This window comes from Chanos chanos, chromosome 7 (genome assembly GCF_902362185.1).
Source record: "Chanos chanos chromosome 7, fChaCha1.1, whole genome shotgun sequence".
In the NCBI taxonomy this organism is placed as follows: Eukaryota; Metazoa; Chordata; class Actinopteri; order Gonorynchiformes; family Chanidae; genus Chanos; species Chanos chanos.
In genome coordinates this window covers 1,355,607-1,375,186 of record NC_044501.1, presented here as the reverse complement: position 1 = coordinate 1,375,186, position 19,580 = coordinate 1,355,607, and the positions used below count along the sequence as shown (strand labels likewise).

At 43.1% G+C, this 19,580-nt stretch overlaps 2 protein-coding genes across 2 annotated transcripts in view; one reads left to right on the top strand and one right to left on the bottom strand.

Annotated features, from left to right (window-relative positions):
- Positions 1-6,989: 6,989 nt before the first annotated feature.
- On the bottom strand, positions 6,990-15,966 carry LOC115817085 (NACHT, LRR and PYD domains-containing protein 12-like). Its single transcript, XM_030780329.1, has 8 exons — positions 15,672-15,966; positions 12,925-14,857; positions 12,614-12,775; positions 12,200-12,367; positions 11,869-12,039; positions 11,380-11,553; positions 10,278-10,324; positions 6,990-7,435 (listed from the first exon to the last, which is right to left on the bottom strand). Exons 1-8 carry the CDS (start codon positions 15,964-15,966, stop codon positions 6,990-6,992), a joined length of 3,396 nt encoding a protein of 1,131 aa, XP_030636189.1.
- A 1,562-nt stretch (positions 15,967-17,528) lies between these two features.
- The window catches only part of LOC115817084 (calmodulin-regulated spectrin-associated protein 3), a 28,987-nt gene continuing 26,935 nt past the window's right edge, over positions 17,529-19,580 (top strand). The window contains exon 1 of the mRNA XM_030780328.1: positions 17,529-17,661. Coding sequence (XP_030636188.1) covers positions 17,529-17,661 — 133 coding nt within the window. The remainder of the gene's footprint in view (positions 17,662-19,580) is intronic.

The window sequence follows — 19,580 nt, the reverse complement described above, 5'->3', positions numbered from 1 at the left end:
AAACCATGTCTTGTGCATATACACAGTTGTGTTCATGACTCTTACTGCTGCCTCTTCCATACCTCTGCCCCCCCCCCCCCCTCCTCCCTCCTCTCAGCAGGCAGCCAACAGCCCTGATGCCGTCATGGAGCTGAAGTCAAACGGCAACGAAGAGAATCGTCTGGACTCCTCTGAGATCTGAGCCACACCCTGGATTTGGTCCGGTTCAGTTTTATACAAATCAGATGATATTTTTAGTTTGTCCAGCCCTGGAACACGTGACTTTAATTATTTATTTAACGTTGTTGTACAGTACTTTAATAACCTCGACCTGTCGGTAGATGGAAGATTATTTTAAGACTGAAGTGTCCACTGCCATCATCCGCAGACTGCTAATGTTAAAATCCTGCTTCATTTGAATGGAAATCAAAGACTAATCCAGCATAGACGGTGCTAATCCAGCTCCACATCAGAGTGTTCCAGTCAGAAAAGGTGTCTGGAGACCAGCCCTGAAACGTTCCACGTGTCTCCATTTCACAGCACAGGCGATGCAATGAAACCCTGGGTTTGGATTCTCTGTGTGCGTGCGTGCGTGTGTGCGCGTGCATGTTCGTGTCTCAGTCATTCTCATTGGGCTGGTACGTAGTGTTTTCTCCCAGAACGCCCAGCATTGTGTCACGTGTGCATGAAACAGCGAGGATGTAGCGTTTGATCCTCGCACACGTTGCTTTAGTCATCTCTAAATCGTGAGGGATTCGGCTTTTTCTGTTCCAGTCTCTGTACTCTGTGCTAACTTATAGCAGAGCAGGAAATGCAAACGGACGACCCGAAACTCTGTTTTCCTTGAATGCTGATATGAATGGACAGATCGGTGGATGCTCGTAAAAAAATTCTGTCTCCTCATTCATCCAGGCAGGACCAATCACAGAGTAGGATCTCAGTGGACCAGTCTGGAACCGTCGTTGCACGACGGAACAGAAATTTCATTGGGTGCAATAATTTTTATGTTTAAAAAGAGGATTTTTGGGGAGTAAGTTCTCTTTTTTTGTCATGTCACTGGACTTATTGTTCGCACCCATGCATTATTAATTTGCTGAAACGAATGCTCCCATGAAAAAGCAGTTTAAATAAACACAAATAAGCTTTCCATTCATCAATGGTGCGGTCGCACTGTACAATGACCAGGGACTGTTCATTGTTGCTCCCAAGTGTCAACACGGGAAGCCTATTTCTCATCTGAAATAAAATCATATTTTGTGTTAAGCAGTGTGTTGGTGATACACGTGTGTGTGTGCACAACCTGTATGGAAATATTCGCCTTTGTTGTTGACAGTGCGAATCAGTCAGGTTGTTAATCCATGCTATTGAATCTTGCTGAATGCGTGATAGACGCCAGCTTTAATAGCTGTTGAGTACTCAGTGAGAATTCAGATGTGACAATAGCATAATGGTGTATTATTAAGTATAAGTAATTACGTTACGCAGTAGTGTCAATGAATAGCCTAAAACGGGACGGAGTCAAGAATGACACCAACGAAACAAAACGCTATGAACACTGTGTGGTTTAACACTTTAACACAGTAAGCCTTACAACGTAAATAAACATGGAGGCAAACTTTGCACATTTTACAAAATCGCTTTTTTTTATATATATTTACAACAATCTTTCTTTTATGTACATAATACAAGTTTAGACGTTCATGGTTTGCAATGGCGTTTGGTTATGGAAGTTAATTCAATAAGCCCGTGACGAACAGAAAGGTAAAGAGAGAAAGCCGGATGTGTCCTCCATATTGGCGGAGTGATGGGTCGCGCGGGAGCCACCTGTGGGAAGGTAACGACATTTTGACGTAATCACTGGTTTAGCCCGGAGAGTACAGCTTAGAATCACATCAGTATGACCGAGAGCTGGCATCATTTTAAACACCAGGGACGACAGCTGATGCCCACTGAGGGAACAAAAAAACACAACAGATTTTTACAAGCAGATAACGCACAAAATCTCTGTATGTCCCGCTTTCAACAGTTCCTTGATGAATGCTAGGTCGCGTGAACACAGAATGAAGTTATCGTACATGGGTTATATGTAAACAGACACAAAGATACGTCGATCAGTGAATGGAAAAAATATACAAATAACACCTGGAATGCTTAAAATGTTCTCTTACACACACATGCCTTACAGAACCTCACCGTCACCCGTCAGAACAGGGAGAACTTCTTCGGAGGGTGGAGCTCTTTCTTCGTATTGTTTAGTGAAAGTCTCTTTAATAACAGCGACGTCTTGTGGCTGTCTCCTTGTGACAGTCTCTTTAGAAGCTGAGGTTCTTTCCGATTTTTGTCGTGTGATAGACCTTTCAACGAAAATGACTTTTGCTGGGTGTCTCCTACTCCAAGACCCCTCAGGGGAAGGAAAGTTTTCTTTTTCTTCCTCCTCTCTGTAGGCGACAGCGCCCTTTCGAGGCGCTTCAAGGAAAGAACACTTTTCAAATCAGGCTCCTTTTTCTTTCCCAAACCAAAGAGTGTTTTTCTGGAGGAAGACACTCCCATTTTAATCTGTAGATAAACACACAGTAAACCTTTCTAATACTAGACGATACCTCCCCCCAAAAATCAGATATTTCAAACACTTGATATAAACATGCTTTTTTTTTTTTTTTTTAACAAAACATGGCCACACCATCAGGATAAATAGATGACACTGACTTGATCTATTTGTTGTTGTCACCATCTGTAAGAGCCACTGCGTGTGTACAATACAAATCAATGGTTTGTATCATAAAGCTGAGTTAGTGGAGCTAATCCCTGATCAGATCTCAGTTTTAGACTCAAACGATCTCTGGCGTTAATGACAGGAAGACCCTGACAATGCTGTACCGACACACACACTTACACACACACACACTCACACTCCACACATACACTCACACTCCACACATACACACACACACACACACACACTCACACTCCACACATACACACACTCCACACACACACTCCACACACACACTCACACACTCCACACACACACACACACACTGCTTTCACAACTAGTCACTACACTGACTGACACATACAGACACTTACACACACACACACTCACACACACTCAACACACACACTACACACACACACACTCACACTCAGACTCACACACACTCCACACACACACACACTCACACTCCACACACACACACATACACACACTGCTTTCACAACTAGTCACTACACTGACACACACAGACACGTACTTACACAACTACTCATTTTACCTACACACACATACTCACTCAAACACACACTCACACAATGCTCTCCTCACTGACACACACATACTCACTCAAACACACACTCACACAATGCTCTCCTCACTGACACACACATACTCACTCAAACACACACTCACACAATGCTCTCCTCACTCAAACACACACATACTCACTCAAACACACACTCACACAATGCTCTCCTCACTCAAACACACACATACTCACTCAAACACACACTCACACAATGCTCTCCTCACTCAAACACACACATACTCACTCAAACACACACTCACACAATGCTCTCCTCACTGACACACACATACTCACTCAAACACACACTCACACAATGCTCTCCTCACTCAAACACACACATACTCACTCAAACACACACTCACACAATGCTCTCCTCACTGACACACACATACTCACTCAAACACACACTCACACAATGCTCTCCTCACTCAAACACACACATACTCACTCAAACACACACTCACACAATGCTCTCCTCACTCAAACACACACATACTCACTCAAACACACACTCACACAATGCTCTCCTCACTGACACACACATACTCACTCAAACACACACTCACACAATGCTCTCCTCACTCAAACACACACATACTCACTCAAACACACACTCACACAATGCTCTCCTCACTGACACACACATACTCACTCAAACACACACTCACACAATGCTCTCCTCACTGACACACACATACTCACTCAAACACACACTCACACAATGCTCTCCTCACTGACACACACATACTCACTCAAACACACACTCACACAATGCTCTCCTCACTCAAACACACACATACTCACTCAAACACACACTCACACAATGCTCTCCTCACTCAAACACACACATACTCACTCAAACACACACTCACACAATGCTCTCCTCACTCAAACACACACATACTCACTCAAACACACACTCACACAATGCTCTCCTCACTCAAACACACACATACTCACTCAAACACACACTCACACAATGCTCTCCTCACTGACACACACACACTCACTCAAACACACACTCACACAATGCTCTCCTCACTCAAACACACACATACTCACTCAAACACACACTCACACAATGCTCTCCTCACTCAAACACACACATACTCACTCAAACACACACTCACACAATGCTCTGCTCACTCAAACACACACATACTCACTCAAACACACACTCACACAATGCTCTGCTCACTGACACACACATACTCACTCAAACACACACTCACACAATGCTCTCCTCACTGACACACACATACTCACTCAAACACACACTCACTCTAACACAACTATTACACAAACAAATACACACCTACACACACACACATGGACACTAACATACATACAGAAAAACACTCTTAAACGATCACACACGTTCTTTACACACACAAGAATACTCACGTTGGCTGTACCACACTTAAAGACAGACACAGACAAATGAAAAGTTTCCTGGTCTTTCACATGTCTAAATATACATCCACTCAGAAGTTCTAGAAAAACTCTACTCACTGCCTTCTCAGACAAACAGGTTAAACTGCATTCAGAGCGTTCTCTAGTTAATGACCCCGTCACATGACATGGCCCTCACGCACCGCAGATCACAGTCATGACACTACACAAGTGTTCTGTCAAACATGCTTTATCATCCAAACACTGTCATCAAAAAGGCCGATTAATGACAAACCCCAGTCAGTGAATGCTTTATTATCCAAACACTGTCATCAAAAAGGCCGATTAATGACAAACCCCAGTCAGTGAATGCTTTATCATCCAAACACTGTCATCAAAAAGGCCGATTAATGACAACCCCCAGTCAGTGAATGCTTTATCATCCAAACACTGTCATCAAAAAGGCCGATTAATGACAAACCCCAGTCAGTGAATGCTTTATCATCCAAACACTGTCATCAAAAAGGCCGATTAATGACACCCCCCGGTCAGTGAATGCCTCATCATCCAAACACTGTCATCAAAAAGGCCGATTAATACACCCCCCAGTCAGTGAATGCTTTATCATCCAAACACTGTCATCAAAAAGGCCGATTAATGACAACCCCCCAGTCAGTGAATGCTTTATCATCCAAACACTGTCATCAAAAAGGCCGATTAATGACAACCCCCCAGTCAGTGAATGCTTTATCATCCAAACACTGTCATCAAAAAGGCCGATTAATGACAACCCCCAGTCAGTGAATGCTTTATCATCCAAACACTGTCATCAAAAAGGCCGATTAATGACAAACCCCAGTCAGTGAATGCTTTATCATCCAAACACTGTCATCAAAAAGGCCGATTAATGACAACCCCCCAGTCAGTGAATGCTTTATCATCCAAACACTGTCATCAAAAAGGCCGATTAATGACACCCCCCAGTCAGTGAATGCCTCATCATCCAAACACTGTCATCAAAAAGGCCGATTAATGACAAACCCCAGTCAGTGAATGCTTTATCATCCAAACACTGTCATCAAAAAGGCCGATTAATGACAACCCCCAGTCAGTGAATGCTTTATCATCCAAACACTGTCATCAAAAAGGCCGATTAATGACACCCCCCAGTCAGTGAATGCCTCATCATCCAAACACTGTCATCAAAAAGGCCGATTAATGACAAACCCCGGTCAGTGAATGCCTCATCATCCAAACACTGTCATCAAAAAGGCCGATTAATGACAACCCCCCCGGTCAGTGAATGCTTTATCATCCAAACACTGTCATCAAAAAGGCCGATTAATGACAACCCCCCGTTAGTAAATGCTTTATCATCCAAACACTGTCATCAAAAAGGCCGATTAATGACACCCCCCAGTCAGTGAATGCTTTATCATCCAAACACTGTCATCAAAAAGGCCGATTAATACACCCCCCCCCCCTCGTTAGTAAATGCTTTATCATCCAAACGCTGTCATCAAAAAGGCCGATTAATACACCCCCCCCCTCCCCCTCGTTAGTAAATGCCTCATCATCCAAACACTGTCATCAAAAAGGCCGATTAATGACACCCCCCCCCCCCCCCCCCCGTTAGTAAATGCTTTATCATCCAAACGCTGTCATCGATTAATGACCCCCCCCCCCCCCCGCCCAAGTGAGTAAATTACACACTGTCATTATGAATGATTGATATCATGGTCTATCAAAACATATTAGCAATACATAGGCCTCATATCTGGGACGTATCTTATGAGACTAGATACTGAAATAATCTACGTATTCTACAGGTCTGTTATTCCCAAACTTTTTTCATTATAATTCACAACACACATAACCGCAATCACAAATAATCACAAATCTTCTAGATGAAAATAGTTTGCGTGAAGTTCTACATTGCAATGCACTGTGGTCCCCAACAATTCTCAAGGATCCATAGTTGCCAGAGAAGGTCTTTGGAAAACACAAGTGTGTTTTAAAAGCAAAAGCAAAAATATAAAAGTTACATTTTCTCACGCAGAGACAAAAAAAGGATCTCTTTCGGGATTTGAGTTCAGTTTCAGTAACGGTGCTGACATACAGTCAGATGTGGGAAACAGTCTGAGAAACAAAGCAAACCCTTCCATTTGAATAATCAGATCATATTTTCTTTAGACTGTTTATGTCATCGCCAAAACAGAACAGATAACTGTCCAGTGTTTTGAGCATCTGAAATGGTTGTTGATATTTCCTGAAAATCGAGAGTTGACTGATGGTCGTCCTGATTCCGCGCCCTCTTCACGGACTCTGAATTCGAATGGACCCAGGACCCAGCACGGCAAACCGGGGAAACAAGGGCTCCCTGTCTTCGATGAAGAACGTGTGGATATAGTTCAGCGAGTTATCAGATGATACTTCATAAAAGGAGAGAGTCCCCTCTGGATGGTCCAGAAACATCCCAATTTCCCCACATTTTATTTTTGCGTTGTTTATTAACAGTGACTCTGCTGGCAGTGATCTGCCTAATGTAGAGCCAGAGTCATAGCTGTAGGCAGTCCAGAACTCCTGAAAGCGTCCCTTATTCTTCCAGTATCTCATCCCAATTTCCACAATCCCCGTCCACTCAAACTGCCAGTAAAACCGACCGTCTGAGAGCCCTGGGTGGTCTGTCCTCACACACTCTTCTTCCCACTGATCAATAGACTCCTGAGATTTAAATTCAGAAACTCCAAGGTCATGAGCGTCTGTGAATAAAGAGGAGTGATTGGGTAAACATGTGAAATAAATAAGTCAGTAAATAAATAAATAAAGATTATTTAACACAGACGCACGGACATGAGTGTAACCAGAATCTCTGGTAGGAATGTAGATGTGGGTGAAAAGGAGATCTATCTGTGTTCAGACGATGCTGTGAAAACCACCTACGAATAAACATTCCTCTGAGCAATGTTATTTCTCATGCCGCCTGTTACTCTAACGCCTCAGTTACCTGTTACTCTAACGCCTCAGTTACCTGTTACTCTAATGCCTCAGTTACCTGTTACTCTAACGCCTCAGTTACCTGTTACTCTAACGCCTCAGTTACCTGTTACTCTAACGCCTCAGTTACCTGTTACTCTAACGCCTCAGTTACCTGTTACTCTAACGCCTCAGTTACCTGTTACTCTAATGCACCAGTTACCTGTTACTCTAACGCCTCAGTTACCTGTTACTCTAACGCCTCAGTTACCTGTTACTCTAACGCCTCAGTTACCTGTTACTCTAACACCTCAGTTACCTGTTACTCTAACGCCTCAGTTACCTGTTACTCTAACACCTCAGTTACCTGTTACTCTAACGCCTCAGTTACCTGTTACTCTAACGCCTCAGTTACCTGTTACTCTAACGCCTCAGTTACCTGTTACTCTAATGCCTCAGTTACCTGTTACTCTAATGCCTCAGTTACCTGTTACTCTAACGCCTCAGTTACCTGTTACTCTAACGCCTCAGTTACCTGTTACTCTAACGCCTCAGTTACCTGTTACTCTAACGCCTTCAGTTACCTGTTACTCTAATGCCTCAGTTACCTGTTACTCTAACGCCTCAGTTACCTGTTACTCTAACGCCTCAGTTACCTGTTACTCTAATGCACCAGTTACCTGTTACTCTAATGCCTCAGTTACCTGTTACTCTAATGCACCAGTTACCTGTTACTCTAATGCCTCAGTTACCTGTTACTCTAATGCACCAGTTACCTGTTACTCTAATGCCTCAGTTACCTGTTACTCTAACGCATCAGTTACCTGTTACTCTAACGCCTCAGTTACCTGTTACTCTAATGCCTCAGTTACCTGTTACTCTAACGCCTCAGTTACCTGTTACTCTAATGCCTCAGTTACCTGTTACTCTAACGCCTCAGTTACCTGTTACTCTAACGCCTCAGTTACCTGTTACTCTAACGCCTCAGTTACCTGTTACTCTAACGCATCAGTTACCTGTTACTCTAACGCATCAGTTACCTGTTACTCTAACGCCTCAGTTACCTGTTACTCTAATGCATCAGTTACCTGTTACTCTAATGCCTCAGTTACCTGTTACTCTAATGCACCAGTTACCTGTTACTCTAATGCACCAGTTACCTGTTACTCTAATGCCTCAGTTACCTGTTACTCTAATGCACCAGTTACCTGTTACTCTAACGCCTCAGTTACCTGTTACTCTAACGCCTCAGTTACCTGTTACTCTAACGCCTTCAGTTACCTGTTACTCTAATGCCTCAGTTACCTGTTACTCTAACGCCTCAGTTACCTGTTACTCTAACGCCTCAGTTACCTGTTACTCTAATGCACCAGTTACCTGTTACTCTAATGCCTCAGTTACCTGTTACTCTAATGCACCAGTTACCTGTTACTCTAATGCCTCAGTTACCTGTTACTCTAATGCACCAGTTACCTGTTACTCTAATGCCTCAGTTACCTGTTACTCTAACGCATCAGTTACCTGTTACTCTAACGCCTCAGTTACCTGTTACTCTAACGCCTCAGTTACCTGTTACTCTAATGCCTCAGTTACCTGTTACTCTAACGCCTCAGTTACCTGTTACTCTAATGCCTCAGTTACCTGTTACTCTAACGCCTCAGTTACCTGTTACTCTAACGCCTCAGTTACCTGTTACTCTAACGCCTCAGTTACCTGTTACTCTAACGCATCAGTTACCTGTTACTCTAACGCATCAGTTACCTGTTACTCTAACGCCTCAGTTACCTGTTACTCTAATGCATCAGTTACCTGTTACTCTAATGCCTCAGTTACCTGTTACTCTAATGCACCAGTTACCTGTTACTCTAATGCACCAGTTACCTGTTACTCTAATGCCTCAGTTACCTGTTACTCTAATGCACCAGTTACCTGTTACTCTAACGCCTCAGTTACCTGTTACTCTAATGCACCAGTTACCTGTTACTCTAATGCACCAGTTACCTGTTACTCTAATGCACCAGTTACCTGTTACTCTAATACCTCAGTTACCTGTTACTCTAATACCTCAGTTACCTGTTACTCTAACGCCTCAGTTACCTGTTACTCTAACGCCTCAGTTACCTGTTACTCTCATCTCAACAGAAAACTAACACTGGATACAGTTAAACACAATCAGTCAGATGTGTCTGAATGAACCTGGACTAAAGAAAACTAACACTGGATACAGTTAAACACAATCAGTCAGATGTGTCTGAATGAACCTGGACTAAAGAAAACTAACACTGGATACAGTTAAACACAATCAGTCAGATGTGTCTGAATGAACCTGGACTAAACGTGTGAAGACCCCACAGGGGGCCTGACTACGCCCGAGTTACAGCTATACAGTCCAGTAGGTCCCTGAGATCTCATCACCTGACAGTAAAGACAAGACGTTTCATATGATAGGCCACAGGCCACGACACCAGATTAAATCTATGACCTCCTCAAAATTTTATTGTTCATGTTTTCAGTGTAAGATCACAGCAGGATTGGAGTATTGTAATTTCATTTAGCATTTAATTCTCTCTCTATTCAACATGTGCATGTTCAACTTCGTCATCTATTTTATATTTTTTTTTTACTTACATTTTTTGAGCTGTGGCCGAAGTCTGGATTCTCCACAACAGTCTAACCTGGAGAACATGGAGAGAGTGATACAGTAATGAATGTGTGACCTGGAGAACATGGAGAGAGTGATACAGTAATGAATGTATGACCTGGAGAACATGAAAACAGTGATACAGTGATGAATGTATGACCTGGAGAACATGGAGAGAGTGATACAGTAATGAATGTGTGACCTGGAGAACATGAAGAGAGTGATACAGTAATGAATGTGTGACCTGGAGAACATGAAGAGAGTGATAAAGTGATGAATGTATGACCTGGAGAACATGAAGAGAGTGATACAGTAATGAATGTGTGACCTGGAGAACATGAAGAGAGTGATACAGTAATGAATGTATGACCTGGAGAACATGAAGAGAGTGATACAGTAATGAATGTATGACCTGGAGAACATGAAGAGAGTGATACAGTAATGAATGTATGACCTGGAGAACATGAAGAGAGTGATACAGTAATGAATGTATGACCTGGAGAACATGAAGAGAGTGATACAGTAATGAATGTATGACCTGGAGAACATGGAGAGAGTGATACAGTAATGAATGTATAGCTTGTGTGGGTGTCGACTGACGCCTATGGAACTAAAAAGTTAAGGGCATGTCTGAGACATAACAACAGCATCTGAGATCTGAAGAACTAAACGTCTCTGAAAACGAATGACCACATCTAGAGATTTTGTGTTAAGCTGGTTTTTATTTAAATTTGTCAGGCCACAATGGTGCACCTCCATTGTATCATTTGATCAAAGATTAACTGATCAATAAGGATTTCCATTTGCTGTCGTAAATTTTTCTACTGTTCTGATATTAAGGGCAAAAAGAGATTCCAGAGAACAAACAGGTTTATCATTGCTAGCATGCTATACCAGAGTAGGAGGGGCTGTCATGAAGAAAAGTTCATTATTAAAACACACACGTATAGCATCCACAAAATAATGAACATGATTACAAACGTAAATGACCCATTTACGTGGCTTTAGTCCCACGGTAGGACTGGAGTGTCACAAATACTCCAGTTTTCAGTATATTAACCACGGTTCATTCAGTCATTCTCTACTTACTTGAGTGTCTCCAGTTTACAGCGTGGATCCTCCAGTTTAGCAGAGAGCAGCTTCACTCCTGAGTCTCCTGGATGATTGTAGCTCAGATCCAGCTCTCTCAGGTGTGAGGGGTTTGAACTCAGAGCTGAAGCCAGAGAAGAACAGCCTTCCTCTGTCACTAAACAGCCAGATAGTCTACAGAGAGAGAGAGAGAGAGAGAGAGAGAGAGATAGAGAGAGAGAGAGAAATGAAGTTTATCTTCATGAAAAGCTTTGACAGCTACATGAAAAGAGTCATTTAATGTGTGTGAAAAAATGGATATTTTCATTCACTGCTGTATTATATTTTAATGAGCATTATGTAACAAACATTTATTATTTGGAATATATTTCTTCGTACTTTGGAAAGAAAAGGTTTGGAAGAACAAAGTCCAAAGAAACATTAAGTCAGAGAACCAAACAGCCAAACACGGAATATTTTCAACACTCCAAGGAACTAAATTATCATCACCCCAACTTCTGAAGCACACAGTGTGGATTCTCTAGTCCAGCCGAGAGGAGCTTCACTCCTGCATCCTGAAGGTCATTACTGCTCAGATCCAGCTCTTTAAGCACAGAGTGAGTAAACAGGACCGGAGCCAAACAGTCACAAGCCTTCACTGAGAGATGACATTCTCTTAGCCTGGATTGGGACGTAAAAAAAAAAAAAGAGTTATGATACGTACACATGGTTTTATTACAGCATCCCACAGATACAGTGCATGCTGATGCTCTTAAACCTTGAGGTAAATTTCACATAAACATCTGTTTTTGTTTTTCTTTCTAGTTCTTTCTTTTTTTACCTCAGACTCTGTATCTGACAGCGTGGACTCAGGAATCCATCACAGAGCAGTTTCACTCCCTCCTCTCCGATCCCGTTGCAGCTCAGATCCAGTTCTTTCAGGTGAGAGTCTGGGAGTACTGAGGCCAGTGTAGCACAGGACTTCTCAGTGAGCAGACAGCATATGAGCCTGTTAAGATACAAAAAAATGAAAACTTTAAAAATAAAGTCCTTTACGCCATCCAACAGGCCCTTTAACAACGCGCATTTGGAAAACATAGCAACGTTAGACACCGCTGATGTATTAACTAATGAGCCAAAGAATGGTCCCCCGTGTTCTTCCAGTCAATGCTGTGCTTCATATGTGTCTCTGAACAGGTATTGTAAATGATAATATTGTTTAGAGACCTTACTTCTACAACGATAAACATTTTACCTTAATGTCTCCAGCTCACAACAACCGAGCTGAAGAAAGATCTTCTCAACTCCGGTATCTGCCAGGCTGCTGTAGCTAAGATCCAATTTCCTTAACTGAGCATCTGGCTGCAGCTGATTCACCAAAAGTTCAAAGGTGTCAGGAGAGAGACGAACCCGTATGCTAAGAGTGAGTGAGAGACATAGCATCACAGAAGGTTAATAGAACCCTACAGAAAAATAAATAAATGAAATAGTACACACACACACACACACATATATATATATATACACATACATATAGTACATAAAACACTCATAAACTCTACATACACAGCCTTTCGGCAGTTCTTCATAGCTGGGATCAGCCTCCGTTTGCCCTCTCCTGATGTGTTGAATTTCCTCAGGTCAAGTTCATCGTGCGGCTCCTCTGACATTTGCATCATGTATGCCAGTGCTGAACATTCTCCTGCTGACGGTCTCTGCTTTCGCAGGTTTTCACCGCTCATAAACCTCTGGATCTCCTCATTCAAAGAATTGTCATTCAGTTCGGCCAGGCAGTGAAGGAGGTTAACGCATCGCTCTGGAGAGAGTAATCTTTTTTTATCCCTGAGCCGGTATTTTATATAACATATTGTCCTTTGCACACTATCTTGATCTCTCTCGGTCTCCATCAGGAACTGCTTCAGTAGTTTGTGATTAGCCTCCAGTGAGAGGCCAAGAAGGAAACGGAGGAAGAGATCCAAGTGCCCGTTGTCACTTTCCAAAGCGCAGTCCACAGCAGCTCTGTGCAAATCATGCAATGTTCCCGGCGTGCCTGCCCCGCTGAAGTCTGGGGCCCGAAAATCCTCCTCTACGTCTGCTAAATCCAGGAGAGAGAGGGAATCAGCGGGAGCCAAAAGCCACACTGAGGATACCTTTCCTTCAGATGGGCTTCTGTTCAGTTGGGGTGGTATTTGTCTGTAAGAGACATAGAAGTTCAACACGTGAACTGCAGCAAGATACTCCTGAAAGCTGAGATGCACGAAGCTGTACCATTCCTCATTAAACATTGGATCTTCCTGTCTGAAGATCTCGGTGAATATTCCTGACTGTACTGATGCAACACACGCATCAATTCCATGATCCTCGAGGTCCCTCTCTGAGAACACGAGGTTGCTCTCCTGCAGGTTTCTGAAGGCCAACTCTCCCAGTTTATGAATGATCTGAACATCTTGCTCAGTCATCTTCACTGCATTCCTCGCACGTTCCCCAAAGTACTTCTCGTTCTTTAGCACAGTCTGTGTAAGCATCCAGCGAGTGTACATTTCAGTAAGAGTTAAACGAGTTTCAGTAAGAGGAATTTTGTCTCTTCTGGATTTACCTAACATGTACTCACAGACTGTGGTCATAATCCAACAAAAGACTGGTATGTGACACATGATTTGGAGGCTTCTTGATGACTTCATCTGTTTGATGATTTCGCTGGCCATGCTCTGATCACTGACTCTTTTTTTGATGTACTCCTCCTTTTGGGAGTCACTGAACCCTCTCACTTCAGTAACACGATGGATCTGTTCGGGGGGGATCTTTTTTATTGCAGCTGGTCGGGAGGTTATCCAGATTAGAGCAGAATGCAGCAGGTTTCCACATATGAGATTGGTCATCAACACATCCAGCGATGCAGGCTTTGTCATTTCAGACACTATTCTATTTCCATCAAAATCCATTGGAAGTTTGCTTTCATCAAAACCATCAAAGATAAAGGCAATTTTACAGTATTCATAGAACTCTGTGCCTTTCATTTCTTTAATTTCAGGATAAAAATATAGAAGAAGTTCGTGTAGACTCCAGTGGTCATCTCTAACTTTGTTCAGCTCACGGAAAGGAAGCACAAAGACAAAATCAATGTCCTGATTGGCTTTTCCTTCTGCCCAGTCCAGAGTGAACTTCTGAAGAGAGACTGTTTTTCCAATGCCAGCGATGCCCATGGTGAGCACAGTTCTGATCTCTGTTCTCTCTCCCTCAGGTTTCTCCATGTGTGTGAAAATGTCACTGAGACCAACTGGCCTGTCTTGTCTTCTTGTTGCCTGGGACTCCTTGTCGATTTTCCAAATCTCATGTTCTTCGTTCACCACCTCACTCTCTCCCTCTGTGATGCAGAGCTCAGTGTAAATCTTATCGAGGAGGGATGGATGTCCTCTCTTTGCAATGCCCTCAAAGACTTTTCCAAATTTCGACTTCAGTCTGGTTTTCAGCTTCTTACAGACAAGCTGTAGACAATCATCTGCTGAAAAGAGCATGAATCAGAGCTTAGGGAGCGTAACTGGAAACATGTTTTAAATGGATGTGTGTTCATTTGTGTGGTTATCAGTGTTGGCAAGGCAGCCCAATGTGGCCGACCTGTCATTTAACCCGCAGCCTCAAGGTGTCACAACAAATAAAGTACTTCAGCAAAGGCATTAACCACATACCTACGGCTAGTGTCTTGATGATTTTCTCTCACAGAATCTAAGATTGTGTAACAATGGGCAGACTTATAAAAACGGACTCTCACTAAGACTGCACATGTCCACTGTATACTGTTTTTTAGAGAAGATATTTGTGCATTTTGGCAGTATGGTATGGCACTGATTTTGAACCATTTTTAATAGTGACAGTGACTGGTCACTGTTTATGTTTACTTGTATGGAAACTGGTAAGAAAGATGGTGCTTTGAGTCCATGGCAGGCCAAACAAATCCAACTAAAAATATAGAAATATGAATTGGTGATATTAATCATAAACATTATTCATATTTATAAAATTCTAAATAGAAGTCTATTCAGTTGGATATTCAGGACTAACAAGAATTCAGTTCCTCTTGCTGAGCAGTGATGTGAATTCTGATACAAGACTTCAAGGCTCTGAGTTATCTGTTTGCTGAAAGATTTGGTCCAAGTCCTTTTGACTTTGAGACACAGTCAGTTGCTTTGCATTCTTTACCTCTGTCTTCACTGAGCTGAGTTCTTGCACTGTAACATGTAAAACCTGAGCCCGGGGGCCTGTAAGCTATGTGCGGTGCTCTAGCTACGGGCGCTGGCTACTGATGGTGGCTATACCTTGTTTGAGGTCTACGGGATGAGCTGGAAAAAGATCTTCAAGCCTTGGAAATGTTCTCAAAATATCCGGCTCTCTCAGTAGGCTGATGAACTTCTGGCACGTCTTATCACACTTGCTCATCAGTATATCCAGTAAACTGATGGAAATCTGTTCGCGGGTATGAGACGGTACGTTGAGATTCCTGTATTCGCGATCGGTGATGAGTTCTCTCTGTTGCGCATGCTGGAGGACAAAGCCGATATCAGCAGAGAGGATATCAGCAAGGATTGTCTTGTTTTCTCGTACAGTTTGCATCGTTCACCAAACACTGTCGATCAGCCTTTAAGAAATACAAAAATAATATATAAATTTAACTCCTTGTAAGAAAGAGAAACATTGTTTCACTCATTGTTGGGATAAATGTGGAACAATCGGTCATTTAAAGCAAGTGATTATCCACCAGGAAAACCTGACAAGATGTGTAAGACTGCTAATGAACAAGCGGCAACAGCTGTCTAACTTTTTGGTGGAGCAATTGTACGGTCTTGGGAAAACTTGTTATCGCTTTTTCGTTTTTGGGTCTAACTTCCTACCTGGTGCTCTGAGTCTGCGGTTGTTTTTTTCTTGTCTGGGGTGAGAATACAAGCGAAGCAGTTGAAACGTGTCTGACAGGTTCTTGATCTGCAAGCATTAATATAGCCTATTTGTGTTCTGTTAATGGCTTGAGTACCATTGTGTTAGCTCCTACAAACTCCATCCGAAATATGAAGCCAAGCTGCAGGACCGTAACGTTGGAATTTTAACAGTTTCAGGGCAACGTTAAATAGTTTCGGTCCATTCTGCTGTCGACTCATATACTTTAGCATTGTAACTCGAATTGTTCGAGGTCGAAAGAGAAGCTAGTGGCAAAAATGCATATAAAAGAGGACATCGAAAATTTAACCTTTTACATGGGAAGTTTTCTCTATCAAGTTAGTGACGCGTCACGCCTCCAGGTCATGTCAAGTTCCTGATTTACACGGTATTTTCTCTGTGTAATCCTGTGGAGGGCGCTAAGACAAAGCGAGGCGGCGTTTGCGCCAATACAAATAGGAAGAGCATGGTAGGTTATAAATCTAAAGCGTTCATAACGGTATTTTGAAAATAGCAGGCTTTACATTTTCATACTCTGCTAGACAGACGGTTAAATTTCTAATCCGTATTTTCACTACAGGTATATGTGACATTTATACATCCCCCGAAGTCTTTCTTTCTTTCTTTCTGTCTTTCTTTCTGTCTTTCTTTCCTCCACCTAAATAATGGCAGATATCATTCTCAAAGCTGACAGATCGTAAAAAGACCCACCCTTTGTTAATTTCCTGATCTCTCATTGGACAGCAGTCGTTTGACTGACATGTAAGTGGGAGCACCTGGAATTCGCTCGAGCTGCACAGTCTCTCTCAGCCCTGCCCGGCTGCGCGAGGGGACACGAGATGGGCGGATGGACAGCAGTGGAAAGAGCCCAAGATGGAGCGTGCGTTTTTGTAAGCCACGTTATTATCAATTTGGGATCCGCTCCATCATAAATAAATAAAAACAACAACGACAGCATAAGACTGTCAGGAATAACGGCACTGGACTGGAAACCTACACTTCCACTTCCACAGTCATCTGTGTTGGTGCGGTTATGAGCGCTTGTGGAGATCCCTTCACCTGCCAGGCCCAGACTGAAATAACAAAAGGATGAGAGTTTGAGATTTGCCCCCCCTCCACCCCCAGTCTTGAGATCTGAGATTTGCCCCCACTGCATCTCCTTTTTCGTTCTCTTAGCCAATCCATTTTTCGCCGACTCTCTCCTCCCTTTCCTTCCCCTCCGCGGTGAGCGCGTGGATTCTGAGATGGTGGACGCGACTACAATGAAGAAGTCGTCCGCAGTACCAGAGATTAAACCCCTGGACCAGTACGACTTAAACAGGGCTAAAATATGCGCGAGTGTCCGCTGGTTACTGCTCAAGTCCTTTGGATCTGGAGGTAGGCTAATTAGCCAACGACTAAAAGAGGTCGTCATGTGTGTCTGTGACGGTACAAAGATTTTCTCTAGACATCCCCTCAGTGTGTGGGGTTACGAAAATCTGAAGTTGTGGTGTGTGTGTGTGTGTGAAACAGAAAGAGAGAGAGTGAGAGAGATGTTCAGTCGTGTTTTCATCCGAATAGCGGTTTCTCCTGATCTCCTGGCCCTGATGTGGGGTTTTCTGCGGTGATTGTGAGGTGTGTTATTGTATCGCATAGGTCATCCAACACAAAGCGCACGATGTCTTCTCCACAAGAAGTCGAAATGTTCTTACACTTTGAAGCCGGGATGGATTTTCAGTCCTATGTGATTTGTGCACCATTCGTCTGTTTCGGCGGATAACGGCGCTTGACAACCGGTTCACAGGCACTTGGGCCGGTTACTAAGTCAACTGGGCGGCGTCGCCAAGCAGTGCACGCTCATGCCAGCTCTAAGACAAATAAAACCTATTTATTCGTGCGTTGTTCTGTAAAGTCTGGCGTTTGAACTGTAGGCTAATACCTTCCCGTCTGAGTCGAGAATGAGCTTTTTGACGTTAAAATGTATCTGCATGCGCAGCATTCTGGTCCCAGAGCGTCTCCGTCGGCTGGCACGCTCGCCCTCGGTTGGATGCTGTAATGTTAGCCTATCGCAGTCTGAGGTGTGACAGGAGACAGTACTGATGAAAGTAAAATTAAATATTTCGAAATGAAAAAGCAGTAAAGATCTGGTAGCGATATGTTTGAGATGGGTGTGTTGGCCGGATTAGTGTGATATATACTTTATCGAATGTCTCAGCGTTTTGAATTGATTCAACCGGTTCGCTCGACGGGCAGGACTGCAGTTTGACGGGTGGTGTGAGCACGAGTTTCACATCTTTCAATAGTCCTCGTGCTGGTGGGTTCGAGCATTATGTCTTTTTGATGATTCCATCCCTTTGTAATGCTCTCTCTCTCTCTCTCTCTCTCTCTCTCTCTCTCTCTTTTTCTCTCTCTCTCTCGCTCTCACATACACACACACACACACACACGCACACGCACGCACGCGCGTACCCCAAAGATAAGGGAATCCCATTGTCAGCATCCACGCCCCCGCGGAGCAGAATTTTGACTGCCGCCTGAGAGCGCGTGCTCAACGACACAGAGAGGTCAGAGGATAGCCTGCTTTTTTAAAATGCGACATACCTAATGTCGTAACAATATAAAAGGCCCTGATACAGTTACTAGATTCATTCTCCCTCTTTCTTCCGACGGGTTTACTGACTCTTGTCTTTTTCGTTCTTAATTTAATCATTTACATCACATTTTTATTAATTAATTTGTTAAATATTATTCATAAGTAAATACATCCCAAGTTGCTTTCATAACAATGAGTGAAGATTTAGGTCATGCTTTCTTGGGCATCATATAATCATTTAGACATCAGTCCTTACACTACAGCCTTTTCAGTGGTATCTTGGCAGGAGGCCATGACAAAGAGGCCTAGCATGGCCAGGACTCCTGTAGGTCTGGGATCTGTTTCCAGCTAAACCAGAGTCCTGAGATGCCTGTGTTACTGGATGACGGCTGTGTTGCTGTCTTACTGGATGAAGGCTGTGTTGCTGTGTCACTGAATGAAGGCTGTGTTGCTGTGTTACTGAATAAAGGCTGTGTTGCTGTGTTACTGGATGAAGGCTGTGTTGCTGTGTTACTGAATGAAGGCTGTGTTGCTGTCTTACTGGATGAAGGCTGTGTTGCTGTCTTACTGGATGAAGGTTGTGTTGCTGTGTCACTGGATGAAGGCCGGTTGCTGTGTTACTGGATGAAGGCTGTGTTGCTGTGTTACTGAATAAAGGCTGTGTTGCTGTGTTACTGGATGAAGGCTGTGTTGCTGTGTTACTGAATGAAGGCTGTGTTGCTGT

What these genes read in the sequence shown, in the direction of transcription:
- LOC115817085 (XM_030780329.1), bottom strand. Translation starts at nt 15,966, where the DNA reads ATGCAAACTGTACGAGAAAACAAGACAATCCTTGCTGATATCCTCTCT. An exon ending in TGTGAGCTGGAGACATTAAG is followed by an intron (nt 12,368 to 12,613) that starts GTAAAATGTTTA and finishes GTATCTTAACAG; the next exon opens with GCTCATATGCTGTCTGCTCA. An exon ending in TGTGTGCTTCAGAAGTTGGG is followed by an intron (nt 11,554 to 11,868) that starts GTGATGATAATT and finishes CTCTCTCTGTAG; the next exon opens with ACTATCTGGCTGTTTAGTGA.